At 41.1% G+C, this 20511-nt stretch overlaps 1 protein-coding gene across 1 annotated transcript; it reads right to left on the bottom strand.

The window, feature by feature from the left end:
* Positions 1-69: 69 nt before the first annotated feature.
* On the bottom strand, positions 70-19397 carry RASSF6 (Ras association (RalGDS/AF-6) domain family member 6). The gene is made up of 11 exons (XM_010575489.1): positions 19214-19397; positions 14428-14517; positions 8087-8165; positions 6721-6872; positions 4675-4766; positions 4031-4215; positions 3500-3601; positions 2144-2195; positions 1114-1232; positions 928-1025; positions 70-145 (listed from the first exon to the last, which is right to left on the bottom strand). The coding sequence occupies exons 2-11, from the start codon at positions 14496-14498 to the stop codon at positions 70-72; spliced, it is 1026 nt and encodes a 341-aa protein (XP_010573791.1). The 5' UTR covers positions 14499-14517; positions 19214-19397.
* Positions 19398-20511: the final 1114 nt, after the last annotated feature.

Genomic DNA, 20511 nt, shown 5'->3' with positions numbered 1-20511 from the left:
TTCAAGCAAACATACTGACTTCCCTTTGGCAAAGGCGGTGTGTGGGGTATTCGCAACAGGCCATTCACATCAAACAGTTGTCTCTGTTTTTTTAACAGTTTGACTATGAAGGTGCTGGCATATCATACTCTTCTCTTTTAGGTACCTGAGATGAAGAGAGAGAGAGAATGCATTTAAGTAGCACAGAATCCTGCAAAAATTCAGCCCAAATTCTAACGTGCTAGTTGAATGGCTGAAGAGAGTTGTAATTAAACCTCTTCTGACAGAAAATAGCAATTGCTATTTATTTTTTTCTTTAGATTTCCTAGCCACTTTGATTCAAAGTGATTATCAGACAGTCATTTGACAACAGATCCACAGCTCGCATAGACTCTCATTGCTTTTGACCTGAGGACTCATAAACAAGTTCAGAAGAGAAACAGTGCATTTCTGACTTGTACCTGTTGTGCATTTTGAGCCACCATCCAAATAACTCATGCCATTTATCAGAAGTGAAGTTTTAAAGGGAGATTAAAAATTTGGCACTGATCTAGCTTAAATGGTATGCTACCTCAATAGTACCACAGTATGCACTGCATTTATACTTTCTGAGGAAATATATACAGCAAGTAGAAACTGAGGAACCAGTCTAAAGCTCAGAAGAGAAACCAAGTAAACGGAAGAGAGCCTGAGGGTCCAGATATTCTGTAAAGACCCCCCTGAGTGTACGTAGTCAGTATTTATTCTGGAATCTTTAACAGCAACAGCACATCTGGATATGCAGAAAATAGAAAGGATTATAAATCCCACCAAGTTTCCCAGCAGTAGACACAGCACGGTGTTCTAACTGCTCTCTGCCACGTAAATGCATTCACCTCTTGAGCCAACCCATAACTGTAAATATTCTCCCGGCCTCAAAGTTACCCCACTCATTTTACTTTTATTTACCTTGCAATTGTCTGTTCAATCTCCTGTTGTTCTTCTTCATTTATCCTGTGCAGAATCGATTCCAAAAAGGAAAGATTAAATTGAATATACTGAGCAACCTGTCAAGAAGACAACAAGAAATACACATGAGCAACTATGCTAATTCAGAAAAATACCATGAACTATTAGAATTTATGGTATACGTACGTCACTGCTTATCTCTTCCACATCCCTGTCCATGAGAAAAAACTTGGCAATCTTCTCCGAAGGCCCCTGCAAGAGTCTGTGCAGTAAGGGAACATCTCCACTCCTCAGCTGCTTCTTCTCTGAGATGTACAAGAAATGTCATGGATGCACAGAACATACAACAGTGCCTTTAGATACCTCATGCAATCAGCAGTCTTTTTTCTTGACGAACATCCTGTTTTGACTTATGTGCAATTTTTAGATGCCTAGCCAGTCTCTAATACATATTTGCAGGAGGATGTCGCACCTAACTTACACTGTGCATTTTTTAAGAAATTGGTAGATGCAACACAAAGGAGTTTCAATTTAGGTAGCTAAGTAAGCACTTAAGGTACTGATCCCAGGCCCATTAGCTTGAGCATGACTCCCTAAAACAGAGTCTACTTAATAGTTTTCAAACATTATTTCAACTTTGTATTTTGACATTTAAGGTATGTGTCTATCAGTTCTCTCTCCCATTCTTTCAGGTATTCCTTTTAATAAAGATCAAATTCCCTTTTTCCTGAAAAAACAGAATAAACTGTGTTGCAAAAGTAACCATTTTCCACTGAAAAATGACTACTTTTAACTAGGCATCTGCAATCCAGGACTACCATCCCAAACTGTCAATTAAAATATGCCATAACACTACCAGTGGGAGCCTGGCATCCCATGGTTACAGTGCAGCTCTGCAGAACAAGAGTTAGAGCAGAAAAGCATCTTAAACACAACCTTTAAATACAGGAAAAACAAAAGCCTGTTTAGCTGAACCAGCCATACTGGCAGCACACTGAAAGCACCCAGAAGACAACTACTCAGGTTTTCCTCTCTATCAGAGGATGACACATCTCTAAGGGGTCTCCAGAAAAGCCAAAATGCCACACCGCACTCACACGGTCCAAACAAAGACCGATGCCTGTGATGAATCCTGTCATTCCCAAGTTAAGCGGTCTGCACACACACACAGAGGATAATTACATATGAAGTGATCACGCAGCAGTGTCTGGCTTACCTCCGGATGCATGGATAATATAAAGTGCAAATTCATGTGGGCTGTTTTCTATCTGTTAAAGGCAAACAAAAAAGTCTATTCAGACTGACTGATACCCTCTCCTAGCATTTCACAATCAGCAGATATTCTCCGTACTTCTCAACTCAGATATTAGGTCAAAGTCTGAGACTGGGATCCTGTCTGGGGAAAAGTTAAAAGATACTGGATTTGGATAAGATGGAAAGCTATGCGGCCACGTTCATTGTCCCTGTACCCCACTACCTCATGACTGCATACATCACCGTATTGCCCAAATCAGTAACACACCATCTTAGACAACACCAGATCTTTCCCATCTCGATTCCTTGTAGCACCCTTAACTACATCACACAACTTTCTTGTCAGGTGACCTGCATGTTTGCGAAGAGCATTACCATTAGGGTAAAACCCTGTGATCTCTTCCTATCTACTTGCCTGCACAACCACATTCAGAAAATAGCAGCCCTTCTGAATGCTTCTTTTTCAACTTTTTCTCTACAATTTTACAACCTGCTCTGTAACTCCATTCCTTATGTTATCATTCATAGAAGCCAACTTCTCCTTTTACTATTACGCTACCCAGTCTTACTAACTATATGAAGTAATACTGCAACAGCAAAGTCTCTAGACAAGTTAAATGTCTCTAGAAAAACTAAATGGAGAATTATCAAAAATTGTACACTAAGAAGGTACATAGAATAAAGATATTGGAGAAACATACAGCACCAATGGTAAACATATTTCTGACCATGTATAATCATGTTAATGGAAGATGGTACCAAAGAAAGGAGGGAAAGAAAAAAAAAAAGGTAGTTTCAGACAGTACGGCACTGATCTCGAGCAGTAGCTTTAACTCTGACTTTCTGGAGCTTTCTGTGTGCCTGGATCTAACAGAATGCATCATCCCCCAGACACTCGGGCTAGAAGAGAATTCCCTACCGTTTTAAGCAAAATACAATTACCAGGGCCCGTCACTAGAGGGAAGCACTGCCATGTGCATTAAACAAACATCCTTCACCTGTGCTCAGAAATGCTGGCAGTACAGCAGCCTTCTCCCCTCCTGGGTGTGAGTTGATACAGAAGCGGTTCTGTAGTTCTTCCTTCACGGCACACCATACACCCAACAGAACGTTTCCAGACTCACAGAGCCGTGAAACATTTGTAAAATAAAACCAACCCATTCCTTAAAAGAGCCCACGTGGGGTTTTTTTCTATGCTCTATTCTACACACTATCCTCTCTCAGTTATTTCCTGCATTTCACACAGTACTATGTGACATGCTCAAGCTAGCATTTCTAGAACGCGGCTGCACTTGCTTCCGCAAACATGCAGAATTACCTTAAACTTCCGAAGCAATTGTTCTATTACTTGTCTTGTTCTCATCTGGCTGTTTATTCTTATTTTGGTTTCTGATCCGAAAGCCGGAGTGAAAACTGATGTCTGGGAACAAAAAGAGCAGCAAAAGGGCATGAGGATGAGGACTGCTGTACTCAATGGCTGGCACTCAAAAGGACGTAAACATGCGCAGCTCTGAGGCAAAGCAAGCTGTCAGGTATGCTGCCACTGTTGCCATAAAGCAAAGGGCAGGCAGTGTCCTCAGGAGAGCCCCCCAGTACATAGGACCACTGTGGAACCCCCAAGGCAGCAGCCGTGCACGCTTGAAACCCACCTTCGGGAGCAGACCCCAAAAGCGGACCCCAGGGGTTGAGCCCAGGGGCCAGTGACACTGGCCCGGCCACACAGGGCGACCAGTGTGGAGTGTCCCTCTTGGCTAAGGGGGTGCAGGGGACTCCAGAAGCTTGCTGGACTTTTTTTCTCTGTCCCATTACGCAGCCTCAGGCGATCTAAGACAAGCATAACCATTCATACCTCATAGTTGTAGAAGTGGCCATTAATCGAAAACCTGTGAGTTTCTACTTCTGTCCTCGCTATCATGGGGAACTTGGTCCTCTTCCGCACAGCTGCGGCATTGCTGCCGGCCCTGGGCAGGGTAGCACAATCATGTTCCTGCTCGCTCTTGGACTTCAGAGTGCAGCTTTCGTAACATGAATAACCTGGACAAAATGAAACTGCATCAGCGTATTGTACAGCTGCTCTACCCTCCTTGCCAACACCCCCACAGGAAGGAGGCTCTTGGTGGAGGGATTTTTTTTATCATTATTTAATTATTTTTTGGGTGGGTGTAGGGAGTGCAAGGGGAGCAAGGCATAGGCATACAATGCAGAGCAATAGGCTATCTGCAGTGGCCACAGTTTGCTATTTTGTTTACTTCTTGGGAATGATTTCTTTGGTGAAAGCACAGCCCGTTAGCACTGTCTGTTTGAAAAGTTACCAGCACCTCAGTGTCTTCACTAACCAGTCATACATCAGTGTTTCACTAACATGTAATAGATGTCAAACAGAGACAGAAAAAGATTTCCCTTTACTGGCAGGGAAGGCCTAATATGTCAAATTATTTTTGCACAGTCACAGAACAAAGAATTTTTAGTGAACATAAGAGCACCGACACTAACTTTTCTCAAGGTTTGGCTTTTCTTCAGTAGATTTCAATGTCTCCCCGCTAATATGATGTAGGTCATCAAATTCTCCCCAGCGTGTCATTCCCCTGAAATATCAAACATATATTTATAGTTTATTCTATAATGAGGATGACTCCTCATTGCCTCAGTGATTTCAATTTAACCTGTAGCCAGGCTTCATGCAATATGTTCCTATCCCCATTCAAAACTTCATATAACATGACTACAGAATTCAATGTAGTATATGAATACAGTAATTTTAGTTTATTTCATTAGAAAATAGTAAAATGTGGTATGACAAGGGATCCCAAATGTAACACAACCCTATTTACAGCATGTTGAACATTAACCATGATGTCTCTTAAATAATTTGCAGTAATTCTTTATCTATTTTATAGCAATGCCCCAGAGTGTGCACATGGGGTACCAGGCAGGCATACGGAAAGCATACACATATTATGGTTCAAATAGTCACAGGGTGCATCCTATCTGGGGACACGAAAGATTACATGACCATACTAGCCCCTTGTGCTATCCAAACCAGTTCTGCGTGAGAGGAATTCAATCCAGCCTGTTTTAAAACCCAACTTTTTTTATGCCAGTATTTCCATAATTCATTGCATAAACTCTCTAGCAGAAAGTCTTTGGCCAGTTACTGCTCTGACTGAGAATAAACCAATTTGTAGGAAAAAAAATTAAAAATTCATTTCCTATCTATATATTCAAAACAATATTCAACTAACTCCAAAGAACATGCCAAACAACGATCTCAGTTGTGTTCCATGCATTTAAAAAGTTCATTTAAGATCAAACAGTCAAGCTGCTCTGCATACCTTAAAGCATGTCAGGGCAGCTTCACATTTCTGTGATCATGAATTAATATTTACTTTAAGATTCAGATCTCCAACAGTCCTACCTTTTTAAGAAACAAAAGGCAAAGCATAACTTTAACTGCCAGACTGCACACTATCCTACAGGCCACAAACACCCCTTACCAGTAGACCTGGTCAAGGTACAGAGAACCAGGTTTGCCTTAGACTCGAGTTCTTTGCTGGTTACTCCCATCAGGTTACATCCCTTAATTGCAACAGCAACAGATAGGGAGGAAGACTATCCCCACAGCTGCAGTGACGGTAGAATTAAATCCACAATTCAAACATGTACCACATGCAGTCTAAGACAACGGATAATTAGGAAAACAAGCTCTGAAATACAGAATTTATCCAGGAGTCATTCAGGGTAAACATTGCCTCAGCTTCCATATGACACCTAAAACTCAGCTTCAGCTCATCAGATACAATTCACAATTCACCAACCAAGGCTTGCGAAAGACATGATTGAAACAGAAAGAAGAAATACTCTAAGAACCTACAACTGTTTTTAAAGATATGGCAAATCTAGCAGGAGTCAGATCAGCACAGTGCACTCAGATAAGAAATATCATAGACAACAGCCTGAAGGAGCAGTTGATCTATGTGTATTTCTAAGGGGTTTTAACATTAGATTTTGCACACAGGAAGCCAGTATTTATTACCTGGCTTGAGCTTTGCGCTGGGAAGCAACTGTTTCACATCTGAAGTACCTGGGAAGGTAACCTGCGATAAACAATCACTTAGTACTAACCTGACAGCTTTTTGCTTCATGCTGTAGAGCATACGCCAACATGAGGTCTTTCAAGGACTACTGGCATTTTGAGGTGTACATATATGCATGGGGAGGGGGGGGCGTTTTTTGTAAATTTTTATATATACACATTTCCCAGTACTTGCGTGGCAATACTCAGTAGCCTCCTCCACTTTCTCAACTGTTCTTAAGCTGAAAGCCAGACAAAGATGGAACAAAGATGCTACAAAGATGCATCTTTCTGCCCAGCAGCAGCTGTTGAAAGTCCACGCCAGTTACACCGGGCACACAGTACTGCTGTGCAAGTGACCACCATGGCCTTTGTGGAATCTGGGATATACAACCAGCCATATCCACTGAAGCCACCTACATGAGCTCTCTTGAAATACTAGCTTGCCTCCTTCTTATGGAAGTTACCTTTTACTAGGGAACAAACCCACGTTCTCTGTTGACTTCAGGGTTACAAAAGAGGGTATCTGCTTCTCATCCTGAATTTTTAATCGGATAGGATGTCGGACTCCCCAAAATATGGACAAGATGCCTTCAATAAATGGTTTGCTTCCTTCTTGCTGGAAAAAAAAAAAAAAAGGAATAAGGAGTGCTGCATAATAACAAAGTAATAATAATAGAATCCCCCTCAAAGTAACAGGAATACAATGAAATCACTGAGGCCGACACAGCCCTGGAATAGGTCACCTAGAGAGGCTGTGTAATCTCCATACTTAAGATATTTCCAAAACAGCTAGCTAAAGCTGCAGCTGACCTGATCTTTTGTCAGCATCAGTCTAACTGACCAGGACGATTTACAACCAACATGTCCATAATCCCATACTATTACAAGTCAAATCCTATTTGTTCTATTTGGATGTAAACCAGGGTGCTAAGAAGGTGGTAAAGGGGAAGAATGGGTGCTGGTAAAGGGGAAGAATGGGTGCTGGTAAAGGAGGAAGCAGCAGTTAATGAAATTGTCCTTGTTGATGCAAAGCACTGCATCAGTTCAAAAGCTGTTATCGGTCTCCATTCTTGCTGACATAGAACACTATGACTGCAGAATGAACTGGGACAGAGGAGTGAGACCTTCCCGTTTCCAGACCATTTTTGCCCACAATTGCTCTAACATCCCTTTTGGGTCTTGATAGCAGCAAAACGACAGAAACACAGCTTGTGAGGAACAGGAAGTTCAGACTTCTAGACCAGGAACTCTCTGGCACAAGACACACGATTCATGCTTTCATTCGTCCTTCAGCTCCACAGGCCCTTTGGTCTCCACAGAGAATACATTCCTGGGGCTGTGCTTGCAAGCATTCTCTCTGTACTAAAGGTTCACATTCGAGGAGACACTGTTAGTCTCTCCTTGACCCAAGTGACAGCAGTCCTGCCATTATCCACGGTAGGTTCAAGCTGAAGGGGCAAGGGGGAGCTGCACCCCACAGAAATATTTGCAGTACTACTTACTCCCTGCCAGCTAACAATGTAAGACTGGAGAGGTCAACCCAAAGAATGATTTCTTATGATACGCTAAGGAATGGGATGGCAAGGAGATCACACTGCTAAAAATCTGAAACTCCCACTTGTCTGAACATACTTATTTCTGCTCTCTTCTCCTTATAGCATTTGACTGTAGCACTTGCTGTAGCGTTTTTATTAGTGATATATTCTAATATACTAACACACGACAAGTATCCTATACTGTTCAGTCTAGCTGCATTAAACATCAGCGCCCATTAGTGCTTTTCCTACTATCACACTGTGCTTTTTGTATTATTTTTACAGAGATCCTTACCTGGTTATGTGACAGTTGCAGATTTTCTTGATCAGAATAGTAAGAGTTATAAGTCTTCAGAAGAGAACTGAGCTGCTCTCTAGAATAAAAGATCACAGTGAAAAGAATAATTAACATCTCTATCACTGTAAAAATCCAGATGCTAAGTGGCAGGGTAACACCCTGCAGTGTTACCCACTGCATCTCTGTACAGGTTTGTTAATGATTAATACATCATTTTCCAGGTGTAAAATTTTGTCAGGATACTAGGTTGCTTGTAAGTTCCTTCTTTAAAGACCTGATATATAGAGGAAATGAATTAGTCACAGTCTGATGTGACATTAATAACACTGCCCCAGAGTAACTTGTACTTTGGACTTCTGTTGTAGTCTTAAGGGGGAAGCAAACAGGAACAACACTCCCATGCAACAATGCTGCAGATCATTTTAGTTGGGTTACAATTAGTTTTCTCTCCGTAATGGTTTCCATTGGGTTTTTATATTTCTTCAGATAGTCTTCTTACTTCAGAATATCTACAGTATGCCTAGACAAAACATTTCAGTTTCCTTCAGCTTGAAACATAACAGCTTTGCACTAAGTCTTTGCTCCGCAGAGAAAGGATGGCGATGAAGAGAACTTCTGCCAACAAGCAAGGATTATAAGCCTGCCCATCATCTCAGATTTCAAACAGAAATTCATGATGCAATTAAAAAAAAAAAAAAAAGGCAGTGTAACATTCTGCTTTGAAAACACTGTGTGAAGGCAGGAAGGCAATGTGAGGCACGCCAGTGATAATGATGTTGGAAACTTAATATTAAAGAACCACCACCAGAGATAACTATGCCTGTCACCATCCTTGATAAACTCGCAACACTGCAGGAGAACAGGGTTTCAGAAAAAGTTTCAAGTTTTATGGGATTCCAAAATAACCAAATTAGAGCTACTGCACATCCCAGTTACTAGGCCACAGCCACCTCCTCCTCCCTTTGGCAACTTGGTCTGCAAAACCCTTTAGCTACTGGATTTTAACTATGGGATTTCCAAACCTCCTGGGAAATTTCAGCAGAGACTGGGCTACTCAACATCCTGGATACCTGAGCAGCCTGTGGGTGTACAGACAGCACTTGTGCAGCATCCCAGGTGGGTTAAAGTCACAGCGCAGGGCAAGGCCAGCTCTCTGCCGACAGCCAGTGCAAACGCCGCTCGCACCTGAGCTAACAGCAGCAGTGATGTGGACAGCCCACACAGACCTTGTAAATGGGTAAGGAGCAATAAATGCCACATTGCACAAACACAGGCTGGGGGATGATTGCTTCGGCACCAGCACTGTGGAAAAGCACCTTGCAATTACTGCTAAGCAGCTGCTGATCCCATGACAGTAGTGCCAGGCTCTCGTGAAGGCAAAAAGCAAATTGCAGCTCAGGTTAAGGAGGACCAAAAAAAAGACAGAATTAAGTGATACATATTTCAGAACCATCAAGAATTAAATGCTCTTCCCCACACCAATGAAACACCAAAGATGATTTAGACAGTAATTCAAGAAAGCAATTTCCACCAGCAGAGATAATTAAGCATGGGAAACAATTGCATGGAAATGTATAAATTCTTCCTCACAGACAATCTTTAAGCACTGAGATGACAAATGATCCAGATGCTTTTATGTACTGTCTTACAGTGGTGAGTAAAGACACCAAGTTTGTTTCTAAATAGTGTCTATTATTTCCATTTTTTCATCTAGTATGAGATACTCTAACAGGGGAACCACAGGCAAAACAGACAGCATTTGCAAACTCTTCTCACAGTTAAGTTCCACAAGACCTACTGAAACTACTTTAAGACCCACATACTATCAGAAGTGCTATTACAACTCCTATGCCAATTTTAAGAAACAAAACCACCCCCCAAAAGCCCCCCAAACAACCAGACACAAACAAAAAGTCACCAAAACCAAACAAAAGCAAAACCCCTCCCCAAAACCAAGAATTGACTTCCAGCACCATCACTGAAAAACAAATTACACATGGGAATGACACTCAGTGGAAATTACATTTTAATATTTCAACACTCAGAGTGCACCAAGAACATAAAACAAGTAACATTGGAGACACAGGAATATATGGACCAAGACTATATGCGAAGTATTACACACTACCTTCTCAGAAAGATACATTTAGATAAGAACTCTACAGTGCAGCTTTGAGGCACTAGAAACAGTGGCATGAGTGGTTTCAGCAGAATTTTTAACATCTGTTTTCCTGTAACAGTCACAACACACCCATGTAGCAGAACACGAGGACATTATCAACAACAAGAGTGGCACCCTTATCAGAAATGACAAACCTAAGAGCGATCTCTCCCCTAGGAGTGGTATCAGCTTCTCCATCACTGCAAAGGAGTTCAGAAAGTTATTTTCAGGGGTGAAATGAATATTATTTCATAGCACCTCTCTCTGATCAGATTGTGACTCAATTTACTCAAAGTGACTGTTTAAATGGCTGCACAGTTGACTGTGCAACTTAAAAAATAAAAAAGTCAGTGTTGCTCAGGGGAACTCACCTTAGATACTAAGGAATTCCCAAGAAATCAGTGCAAAAGAATAGGAGAAGGATGAAAACACAAATCATTTTGGTTGGAAAGTGCTAGGTATGTTTCCAAGTGTACCAAGCAGACAACCAAAATACCTTCTCCTGGGACTGTCATAGTCTTACTCCAGCAGCGTACACCCTCTTCTGTGGCTTATGACACACACGCTCTTCTTCCACCTTCAGTCTCCCCTGCCTACAGTCTCTCTGAGAGCTCAAAGCAAGCGCCTTAGGCAGGATTGTGTTTCTCAGTCACCTCTGACCATTTTTACATATCCAAAGCATCTGGACAACACGGTATCTCTTAATAACGCTGAGTAGAACTATATCATGACATGAGTCTCTACATGGGATACATACTTGTAGCACCTGCCTCTTCCTTCAGGGTGAGGCAGGCAGACATCTGACACTGCAGAGTGCCCGAGTGGGACTGATGGACGCTGCTGCCTGAGAGCTCGACATTGAAACTGGTCAGCAGAAATGTGGCCTTTCCCCAACCTGACATGCTGCAGAGGGAAGCGGGGGAAGCAGGGACACCAGTTAATATGTATATCCTGTGTTTGGGACAGAGGGGCATGCAAAGTGTACAAGCGAAAAAATTTCCTCGGCATACCCTATCCCTCCCTTGCTCCACTTTATAAACTGAAGTGGGCAGCGTCCTGTTGCTTGGTGAGCTTTTTCCCATGGTGAGAAGGGAAAAGATAATCAGGGCTTTTACTTAGCAGGTAACATGAGGACACAGACTGCACCACTAAACTCATGAAGGTTAACTGCATTCCCTTCTAATGCTCTGGATGCAAATTATTTACTTTAACCTACTGCAACTCCCCCCAAAATATTTTGAAGTGGCTTTATCAACAGAGTGCAGGACTCCAAAACAGCATTTCCAACATTTACTTCAAGTCACTTTGCTCCTCAATCCTAGTAATACAAGTGGTGAAAACCTTTCTTTCCATTGTGTTCAAATAGCTCATTAGAGGTTCTTTGTGTTCCATGAGCGATGAGGGATTGTATTCAGGTCATCCCACCAAAAGGGAAAGTTGTAGTAGGCTTAGATATGAATCAGGTACAAGTGAAATTTGGATCATGTTGGCTAAAGGTAAGCAAGATGAAGCACACCTTGGCCTCATACAGAGGCAAAATCAAGATGCAATGCAAAATTGACATGCAAGCAAGAGAGACATAGTTTTGTTTGACATAAGTTGATAGACCTGCTGATACAGCTTGTGAGGAACTTTTTATACTTTGTAGCCTTTGACAACCATTTTATTGACAGCTGTTATTTTGCAAGCTTTTTTCAGGTACAAAGTTGGAGACATCAGTTCCCTGAAGGTAGATTATGAATACCTAAGGATTTGGGCTACACTCTGAGGCCCTTCTATTACTCCTAGTCCATGTTGGCTATAAAAGCAAATAAAATCATAGACTAAAAACACTAAGTGATGTGGTAAGGGTTATCTCTGAGGCAGATATCATTTCTCAGAGCAAGCTCTTTAGATTTTCACTTCGTTTCTTGCCTTGACTAGAAAAAACTTCCCATTAACTTCTACAGAAGTTCGCACAAATAAATCTTTCAGGTTTCATTCTCACACTAGTGCTACCAACAGTGACAAACCACACAAGCAATTAGAAAAGCCCTGAGGGAGAGATTTAACAGCAGCTCACACTGACTTGTTTGTCCTTGTGTAGTGCAGACATTAGAAGAGAAAATTCTTCTTTACTTCTTTTAGGTCTGGAAAGAAGTAACACATGCACCATCCTACTAGTTCCAGAACTAGTCTTAGCATAACACAACTTCACTGCAAAGGCCCAAAGACTGCCCTAACCAAAAGGCAGACCGACATCTCTTCAGAGTTACACAGCCAGAAAATCAGCAGCTGTCGTGTTCTGACAACAGCCAAACACAGCCATTAATGGAAGCCAAAGCTAAGTAACTGGTAGAACAACTTAGAGGCGAACCCCCAAAAAGGTAAGGTTTACTGCAGATTGACCACTTCCTCCAATAAAAAAGGCACAATACAAGGCAGCTGGAAGGTCAAGTGCTCCAGTGGCAAACCACAAGAGAGCCCAGATTGTGCTCACTTGAAAAGCTAACCTAGGACAATTCACCTGTGTCCTCTTCTTCCCCCAAGCCCTACACATTTATCTGTGGATATGGATCCATGGATTGCAGTTATGCTTAAAGACACCGTAGTTCAGCCAGCCAAATAATCCTACATACTTCGGTTAGCCTTTAGATCCAGCCATTGTGCAACTCCCAAGCCTGCTGGCTTGCCACATCAGCAAGATTTGCACAATACAACTGGAAGAAGAGTAATGTAACAGCAGATTCAAGGTATATATGAGGGACAATAGTCTAGAAATTGCATTGGAAGCAAGCTTGAGTGCATAGACAATATGTTAGCAATTCTTGAAACGTTTGTTTGTTGGTTTTTTGTAAGGCAAAGGAACTTCAACAGTACTTAAAACCATGACTGTAATGCAGAAAGGCATCAACCAGAATCCATATTTCACCACTTGAAAGCAAATATATAGGGGAATAAAAACCCAGAGACATTGGTTCATGTGGTACATGTCCAAATGCTTTTGTATGCCAAATACATGAAAATTCACACTAATCAATTCCTTCTGACACTACTCCAGTCTAACAACAGTTACTTAACTTGCCATGATGTAAAAAAAATGCTGTTTAAATGAATTAAAAAAAAAAGTCACTTCCTAAAATATGCATTAGGTCCTTCACAAAGCTAGACAATTACAATAGTTTAGAAAACACGCTTGCACATTACAACAGCCCTTGAAAAGGAGAACAGAGAACATTTCATTATTAGCATAAATTTACACATCTCCAGCTCTAGGTCCCAAATTAGTAGCAGTATAAGAGGAACAACTCTTTAGGAGAAGGGCAGGGATGCATTTATTGCCTGTGTGCTTCAGGCAAAGTTCTGACACCCTTCCTTAAAAACTGAGATATCAACAGCACTGCTCATGCCACGTATAAAAGTATGAGGATTCAGATGCAAATACCTATCACAGCATAAGAAATTCTATCACAGGCCCCATCCCTGGGCAAGTTTACAGTTAGCTTCTTCCCACAGGAACATTAAGAGGGATGGAAATGAAGTGAGAAAAGAGCCCCCTCTTCCAGCTCCTGTGGTCTGGTCAACAAGGGAAAAATTTATCCCCTAAAAAGTGGATGGAGCTATATGCCAAGCAGCTCAGGGTTTATGGCAGCATTTGGAACAATTCCTAGCAGCCAGATTTAACTGTCAAAAAACATCCCACAAAATACAGTTTGAGTGTAATTCCAAGCTTTTTATAAGTAGGCTAAAGAACTACTTTCACTCACTACAGAATAGAGCTGGTAGCCCAATTAAGTCTTTCTGCAAAGAAACCCTGCCATCTGGGGCTACAGACCAAACCCTGTGCCTCAGACAAGCAGAGCTCACGTTAAACACTGGAACTCAAGTTCAGTTCCAATAGATTTCAAAGGTAGGAAGGTCTTCTGCCCTAAGTTGGAATTTTATTTCAGTATCCTCTAAAAGTGCTGCTCTACCTAATAAACAAAATCCACAGACCAAAAGATTTAATGCTCTGTTCTTTGAAATCCATATAAAGGGCAACCTTGTTCTGTAGACACTTAACAGAAAGCAAGTTGTAGGAATTGCTGCTGCTACAGGCTCAGCTCTCTACAGAATCCTCTATTAATGAATAAATATGGAGTAACTTGAACGAAAGCAGCAAAGTCGTTAAATGTTTGGGGTTTTTTTAATAATTTACCTGGTTATGAACTTCTCCTCATTGATGGAAACAGAAGGTAGATGCTGTGCTTTCATAGTCACTTTCTTCATTTATTCAGAAGAGATTAATCTAAACAAACGGTTAAAAAAAAAATTATATCCGCTAATGCCACTAAGAAAGACTAAATACTAACAACAACAAAGCCTTAGTTTGCATAAGTGAAACAGGCTTCGACACTGAAGCTAAGGGCTAACTACACCATATTTTGACTACTTGGTATTTAGCCTTACGACCCAACTATCTCCCACCCCTAGTAAAAAAGCCATAAGCCATTCCCACCAAGTATATCACAGTGCTTTAAATCCCAATTACTACATATGCCAGGACCTTCTCAAGTAGTTTTAGGACTACTCTACCACTCCATGATTACACTTTACTTGCTAGTACACCAAGGCTGCAACCCATTTACTGGTTAGGATTCATTTGTTAATTATGGATAGAGCATTGCCCAGGGTCACCAAAAAAAATAAGTGACTCAGCAAACCACCCTTAACCAGGTTCATAAAACTAGACAAGAGAAGGAGAAGTGTGGATCATTGGCAGTGTCCTGCAGCACACAAAGAAAGCAGCTGAGATATTAAAGAGAGAACAAGGTTATAATTACAGTGATGTAGCAGTATAATTTCCAGATCTCCATGTAGCGATTCCAGCACGTTGTGCAGGCAACAAGCCAGACCCATGAGACTCCAACAATGCATTCTTCAATAAGCTTAATTATGCAGTCTTGGCTGCTTTCATTCCCCCTCAGGTACTAGAAGAAAAGGCAGACTGAAGAAAGTAACTGAAGAGACTCAGAGACTCAAGACTGACAACTGATACTGCACTAAAAAAAAACCCCTTAGTGTCAGCCCAAGAAGTGGCATCACACACATGGGGGGAAAAAATGAATCCCACAGAAAGCAGTAAAATCTCCAAAGACTGCATTGGAACTTGATTATTCCACTTCTTTTCCTGTCTTATTTGGGCATGACGACAGAGGAATTTGCCTAACAGCACTTGACGTCCGCTCTCCCTTACAGCAGGAGATTGACTCGAGTCTGATTTCAGACAGCACGGAACAGAGCCTGGTCCAAGACATCTGAAAAGTAGCTTCTCTACACTACTAATGACAAGTAGCCTTCAGAACATCAATTTAGAAAATAAATTCAAGCTTGAAAAGACCATTGCTAGCTAAAGAGTAAGTGCCTAGCTTCCTTGCAAATGATCCTGCACTACTGAGCTGCTTTTTTAGAAGTTAGATAAAGTTTCATTGTCATAAATGAATGACTTATAAAATATATGTGGACAAAAAAGAATTTTTCCATAAAAATACATTACCGTCACCCTACAAAACATATAAGAAGTTATTTCACAACTTCTAAACCCAGGGTGCCCTACCAAAATGAGCTTTACGTGAGCAGCTGGGGTTTCTAACAGTGCTTGATCAGTAGCTCACTGAAAAGAGTGGGAAGGATCCCGCACACCCTTTGTCCTTTGCGTGATATCCATCAAGGCAAAAGCATACCTGAAAGCCAAATAAGCCCAGGGACTTCTGCAGACACATGAGTTCATATACAAGGAAGAGATTGCTGTACGCCAGTAAAATAGTGTTGTTCCTTTGCCCCTGAAATGAGTTCAGTAACCATTGGCCACACCTTGAAATCTGATTTTATGTGATTTACTAATACCTTCAACTGAATCACCTACCAATGCCAACGTAACTTCAGAACAATTTTAAAAGATGCAGAGGAGTTGATGTACATTTGCAGTTCATGAACTGCATATACACTTAAGCTTCCTCCTATCTGTCAGGAAACAACGTGTTAAGAAGAGCATTTAGCCAAGTCACCACCATTAAACATAGAGCAACGACTCTAGCACCGCTTCATTGCTCGTGGTGTCATTCTTTTCAATAGAGTTTGACCTTAAAATGATTCATATGAAAGAAAAAGCTGATCTTTACAGATTAAGAGACATGATCTTTAAGAGGAAAAAAAAAAAAAAAATAAAAGATTGTCCATGAACTACCTGTTCTGTTACACAGCAAATGGCTCTTACTGTATTATTTGCCTTAAAAACCTTGAGCATATCTTAATTCAGCTGGATGCCATTGAAATGCTGACAATTAAACAAACTGGAAGAGTAGTTGGTGATGGGAACAATTCTTCACCAACACCTCCCCCTTTTCTTTTGCTCGATGCCTGATTACCCCAGACAAAGACTGGCCTTTTCTCCTACAGCTGGCACAGAAGCACAAAAAATGCTCACTACATTTTCCTCAGTTGTGTGACCAGTTCTGCTTATCAGGCTCGTACAAAACATTTCCACAGCTCCGGCTCACCCTAGAGATAAAACACTTCACCATGTACCCTTCTCGTAAGTGCATTTTGGCTACACACATCTTGCGGCCCTTATTTTTAGTTAACCCTGAAGCCTGCAGGTTGAGAACACGCAGTGACTTCCCCACCACAATTATTTGACAGCACAAATGACACTATATTTACACTGGCACTCCATAAATGCACAAAGCTGTCACATGTTCTATCACCTCGTGGTATTTTATTGTTTTCCATGTCATTTCTCTAGTTCTTTTGAGGAAGCAAGCAGGAGAAATGCAATGTGTTTTTCCCATTGTTCCCTTTGATTCGAACTAACAAAAGGGTGCTAGTTTTCCAGCTCTACCAACGATATATGGTTATGGCCATCTATTCAAAGCTGTCTCCTGACTCGCTTGGTGTCAGACAGGAGTCTTCATCATTACGTTAAATTAGACTAGAACCACACAAGTCCCTCAGATAGGTAAGACTTTGAAAATGGGACCTTGGCTGGACTAACCTCCTGGCCTGAGACTTAACTACGAAGAAACTTCATGCTTGGAGGAAGACTGACTGAAGCCTAAAATACTTTTGGAAGGAAACAAAAGAAGCAGAAGGGAAAGACAGGAGTAAAGGAGAAGTGGGGCAGAAGCAAAGTGAGCAACCGTAGAGGAAAACTGCAACTATTGGAGAAGTCTAGGGAAAGTAAAGAGAAGAAAGACCACTGCACAATCCCAAAGCTGCGAAAGGGTCAAGTCACATCAGGGCACACGACATCTCACACAGGTTCTGAACTTTATTGTTCTGTAAGATTTGTATCTTACCTGAAATGTTTTTTTCTAAGAAAGAGTCAAAGGATTAGTGGAGAGGCAGATGAGAAGGCTTGTTTAATTTTTTTAAGTACAGTGATCTTTAAGCTATTTGTTTAAGGGGGCAGAATAGGGACAGGACAGTGGAGAAATGACAAAGCAAAGGTAAGAGCAAACAGCCATGCAGATTTTTACTCAAGGATAAAAGGAGGCAACTGTAGAGGAGAACTGGAAAGAGAGGGACACCCGACATCCAGACTTGAACCACGCAGAAGCAGCAAAGCAGCATTTTAATTTGTATGTAACAGCCTGAACGTGCTTTTTGGCACATCCATATATTACGATGGGGACTGCAGAGCAAGCAATGTGCTATGCAGAGCTCCTACCAGTGTTAAGAAAAATGAAAAACCCAAACCTCCCCAAAGATTTCTAGGTATTTTGATTCAGTGCTTCCCAGAGCTGTTCCAAAACCACAGGAAGTCAGGATGGGGTAAAGCTTCTCAGTTTCTTGTATAGAAACCACAAGGCTCAGCTGCCTATTAACTTACCTATTGACAACATATACGTCTAATATTTTGTACAGCACAAAGAGCTTTGCACTGTATGCACAAAAACACATATACCCAAGTAATTTTCTAAACTCCAAAGTGTCTGGTATCTAGTGAAATTTCAGACCATGATCTGTTTCTATAAAAATGAGTTTAGGACTTATTCACATATATAAGAAATTCAGTATCGGCAGAATAATTTTACTAGTCTTTACGTAGTCACTCGCAGTCATTATATGAACCTTCATGTTGGGTTTTTGTTGTTTGTTTTTTTAAGTTAGATGTCTTCATCACCAAAGCAAAGGTATAATCAAAAGAAAGTACTTATTCCAAACACTTGTATTTTCCTCACCGAAAACAAGTTTTGCTTTTTTTCTTTGTCTTGCAGACTTGTTTACGCTTTAGTTTAAAAAATGAACTGCTACAGTACAGAGCAGTAACAACACTACTTGAATACAAAACACAGTATAACCCCTGTGCTCAGGCAGGTTCAGAATGGGCTTTGATAACTGAAACCAAAATGAAGTTGTTATTTATTTCAGAATATGGCCCCTTAACTTTGAGTCAAAGGAAGAGACAGAGAAGCTCCCTCCCCTCACACAATGATGATAGAGCAGGGGTTGCACCAAATCTATTTCAAACAATAAGTAACCCATTATTATGAAAAGAAGTTACTTTCTATTTCAGGTCGCTTAGGAAAGATAGCTTTTACCCGCCAAAAAGAACAGAAAAGGTCACTGACGTAACTTTTTAAATCACACCGGCAACTGAACGAAGGGCAGCAAACGCTTATGCCCATGTACACACTGAGCAGCAGCACTACCTATTATCTGCCCATTTTAATCAAAACTCTGACTCACGCAAGCCACCTTGAGATTTAGGAACTTTTTTGATGAGATTTTCTGACCGAACATTTCTCCTTCCCTCCGGCACCCTAATTACCCAAAAGGAATTTGACTCGAGTTCTGGGTGACTGCAAAGGACCTTGCTTTCTACTGACACTGCAGGTTACACAGCAAGCAGAAGAACAGCTCCAGCTTTACATTTCACTTACCTGTGCATAGGATCAGAGAAAAAGCAGCAAAGAAGAAGTTTCACATACCTTTCACTGAGCCCTGGAAGAGGCATGACAGCATTGCACTGGCTGACAGCTACCTCTGCTACTTCACGGAACCACAGAGCTGTTAATTACTACTTTGCTTTACAAACTGGGAGTGCTGGAAACCCAGGACACTCCCCGCAGCTCAGTGCATGTCGGGAATATTTACCTACCCACTTTCCTTCCTCCAAGCTGCTGACAGGAGCCCTCCCTTAGTCACAGTTACACCTACGGGGAGGCTCCAGTTAACACTTTAATCACTAACTTTATAATGAGAGGTAACCTGCTGACTCTTAGTAATCATTTACTGACGGGGCACACCCTGAAACATCCTGTGCTGAAAGCACTGTTACTCTTTAACCTCTTGTCTTGTCTGTTTTCTAATTCATAGGATAAAGTCATTTTTCCTTCTCCAGATATAAGCCAATCTTTAGTGTTTGGTGGAATAACTCATACATACAATCAGGTCATGCCTAAGTATAGATATGTGGGTTTCTAACATCATGACACAAATTGTGACAACACAGCTTAATCACTTAATCACATACAGCTGTGTATTCAATTTTTCACTTAACAGTACAATAGCCTCATGAATATTACTCATTGGGCAATAGTTGTGTCTGTAAGAGAGAATACATCGCTGCTCAGCTTAATTGCTCAGTAGCTAATCATATAAGCAGATGTTTAAGCTGTAAAAAATATTTGAACCAACACACACCTTCCAAATTCCTGCTGGTTGCCTATCCATTTATAGCAAGCAATTTATTCACAAGATCAAGCCTTAAGACGTCACATAGAGAGGAGCATGAAAAATACTGAGCCTGAATTTGCCTTCATACCCATCTTATTACACTATGACTTATCAAGTTACTTCTGCTTTATATAATTTTGTTAGGGAGAGGCAGAACAGACCCATAAATATCATCATTATATCTATCTATCTATATATATATCATTATCACATCATTATCCTGTGGTGTACTGCTCTTAAGCTAGACTCACTGCCGTACACACAAGACAATATACGTGATATTTGGGATTACATTTTATGCTGCAGTTTCCTATCTCTGCACCTGACAAATATTTAAATAAGGATTTCATTGCTATATATTGAGAAATCTCTCAAAATACAGGAAGGAGGAGTCAACATATGAGATTTTCACTCTATTCACAACAGCACAGAATCTCCATGCTGTGGTGGGCTTGGAGCTTCACACCAAGCTCAACCTGTGGAGCTGCTCCATCTCTTCTGTAATAGTTTAACACAAATCCACATAACTTCCCAAGTTGTTTAAAACCAGAAGTTTGATTTT

This window comes from Haliaeetus leucocephalus, unplaced genomic scaffold (assembly GCF_000737465.1).
Source record: "Haliaeetus leucocephalus isolate CR32 unplaced genomic scaffold, Haliaeetus_leucocephalus-4.0 Scaffold484, whole genome shotgun sequence".
In the NCBI taxonomy this organism is placed as follows: domain Eukaryota; kingdom Metazoa; phylum Chordata; class Aves; order Accipitriformes; family Accipitridae; genus Haliaeetus; species Haliaeetus leucocephalus.
Note: the sequence above shows the minus strand (reverse complement) of the source record. Positions and strands in the feature narration are given on the sequence as shown.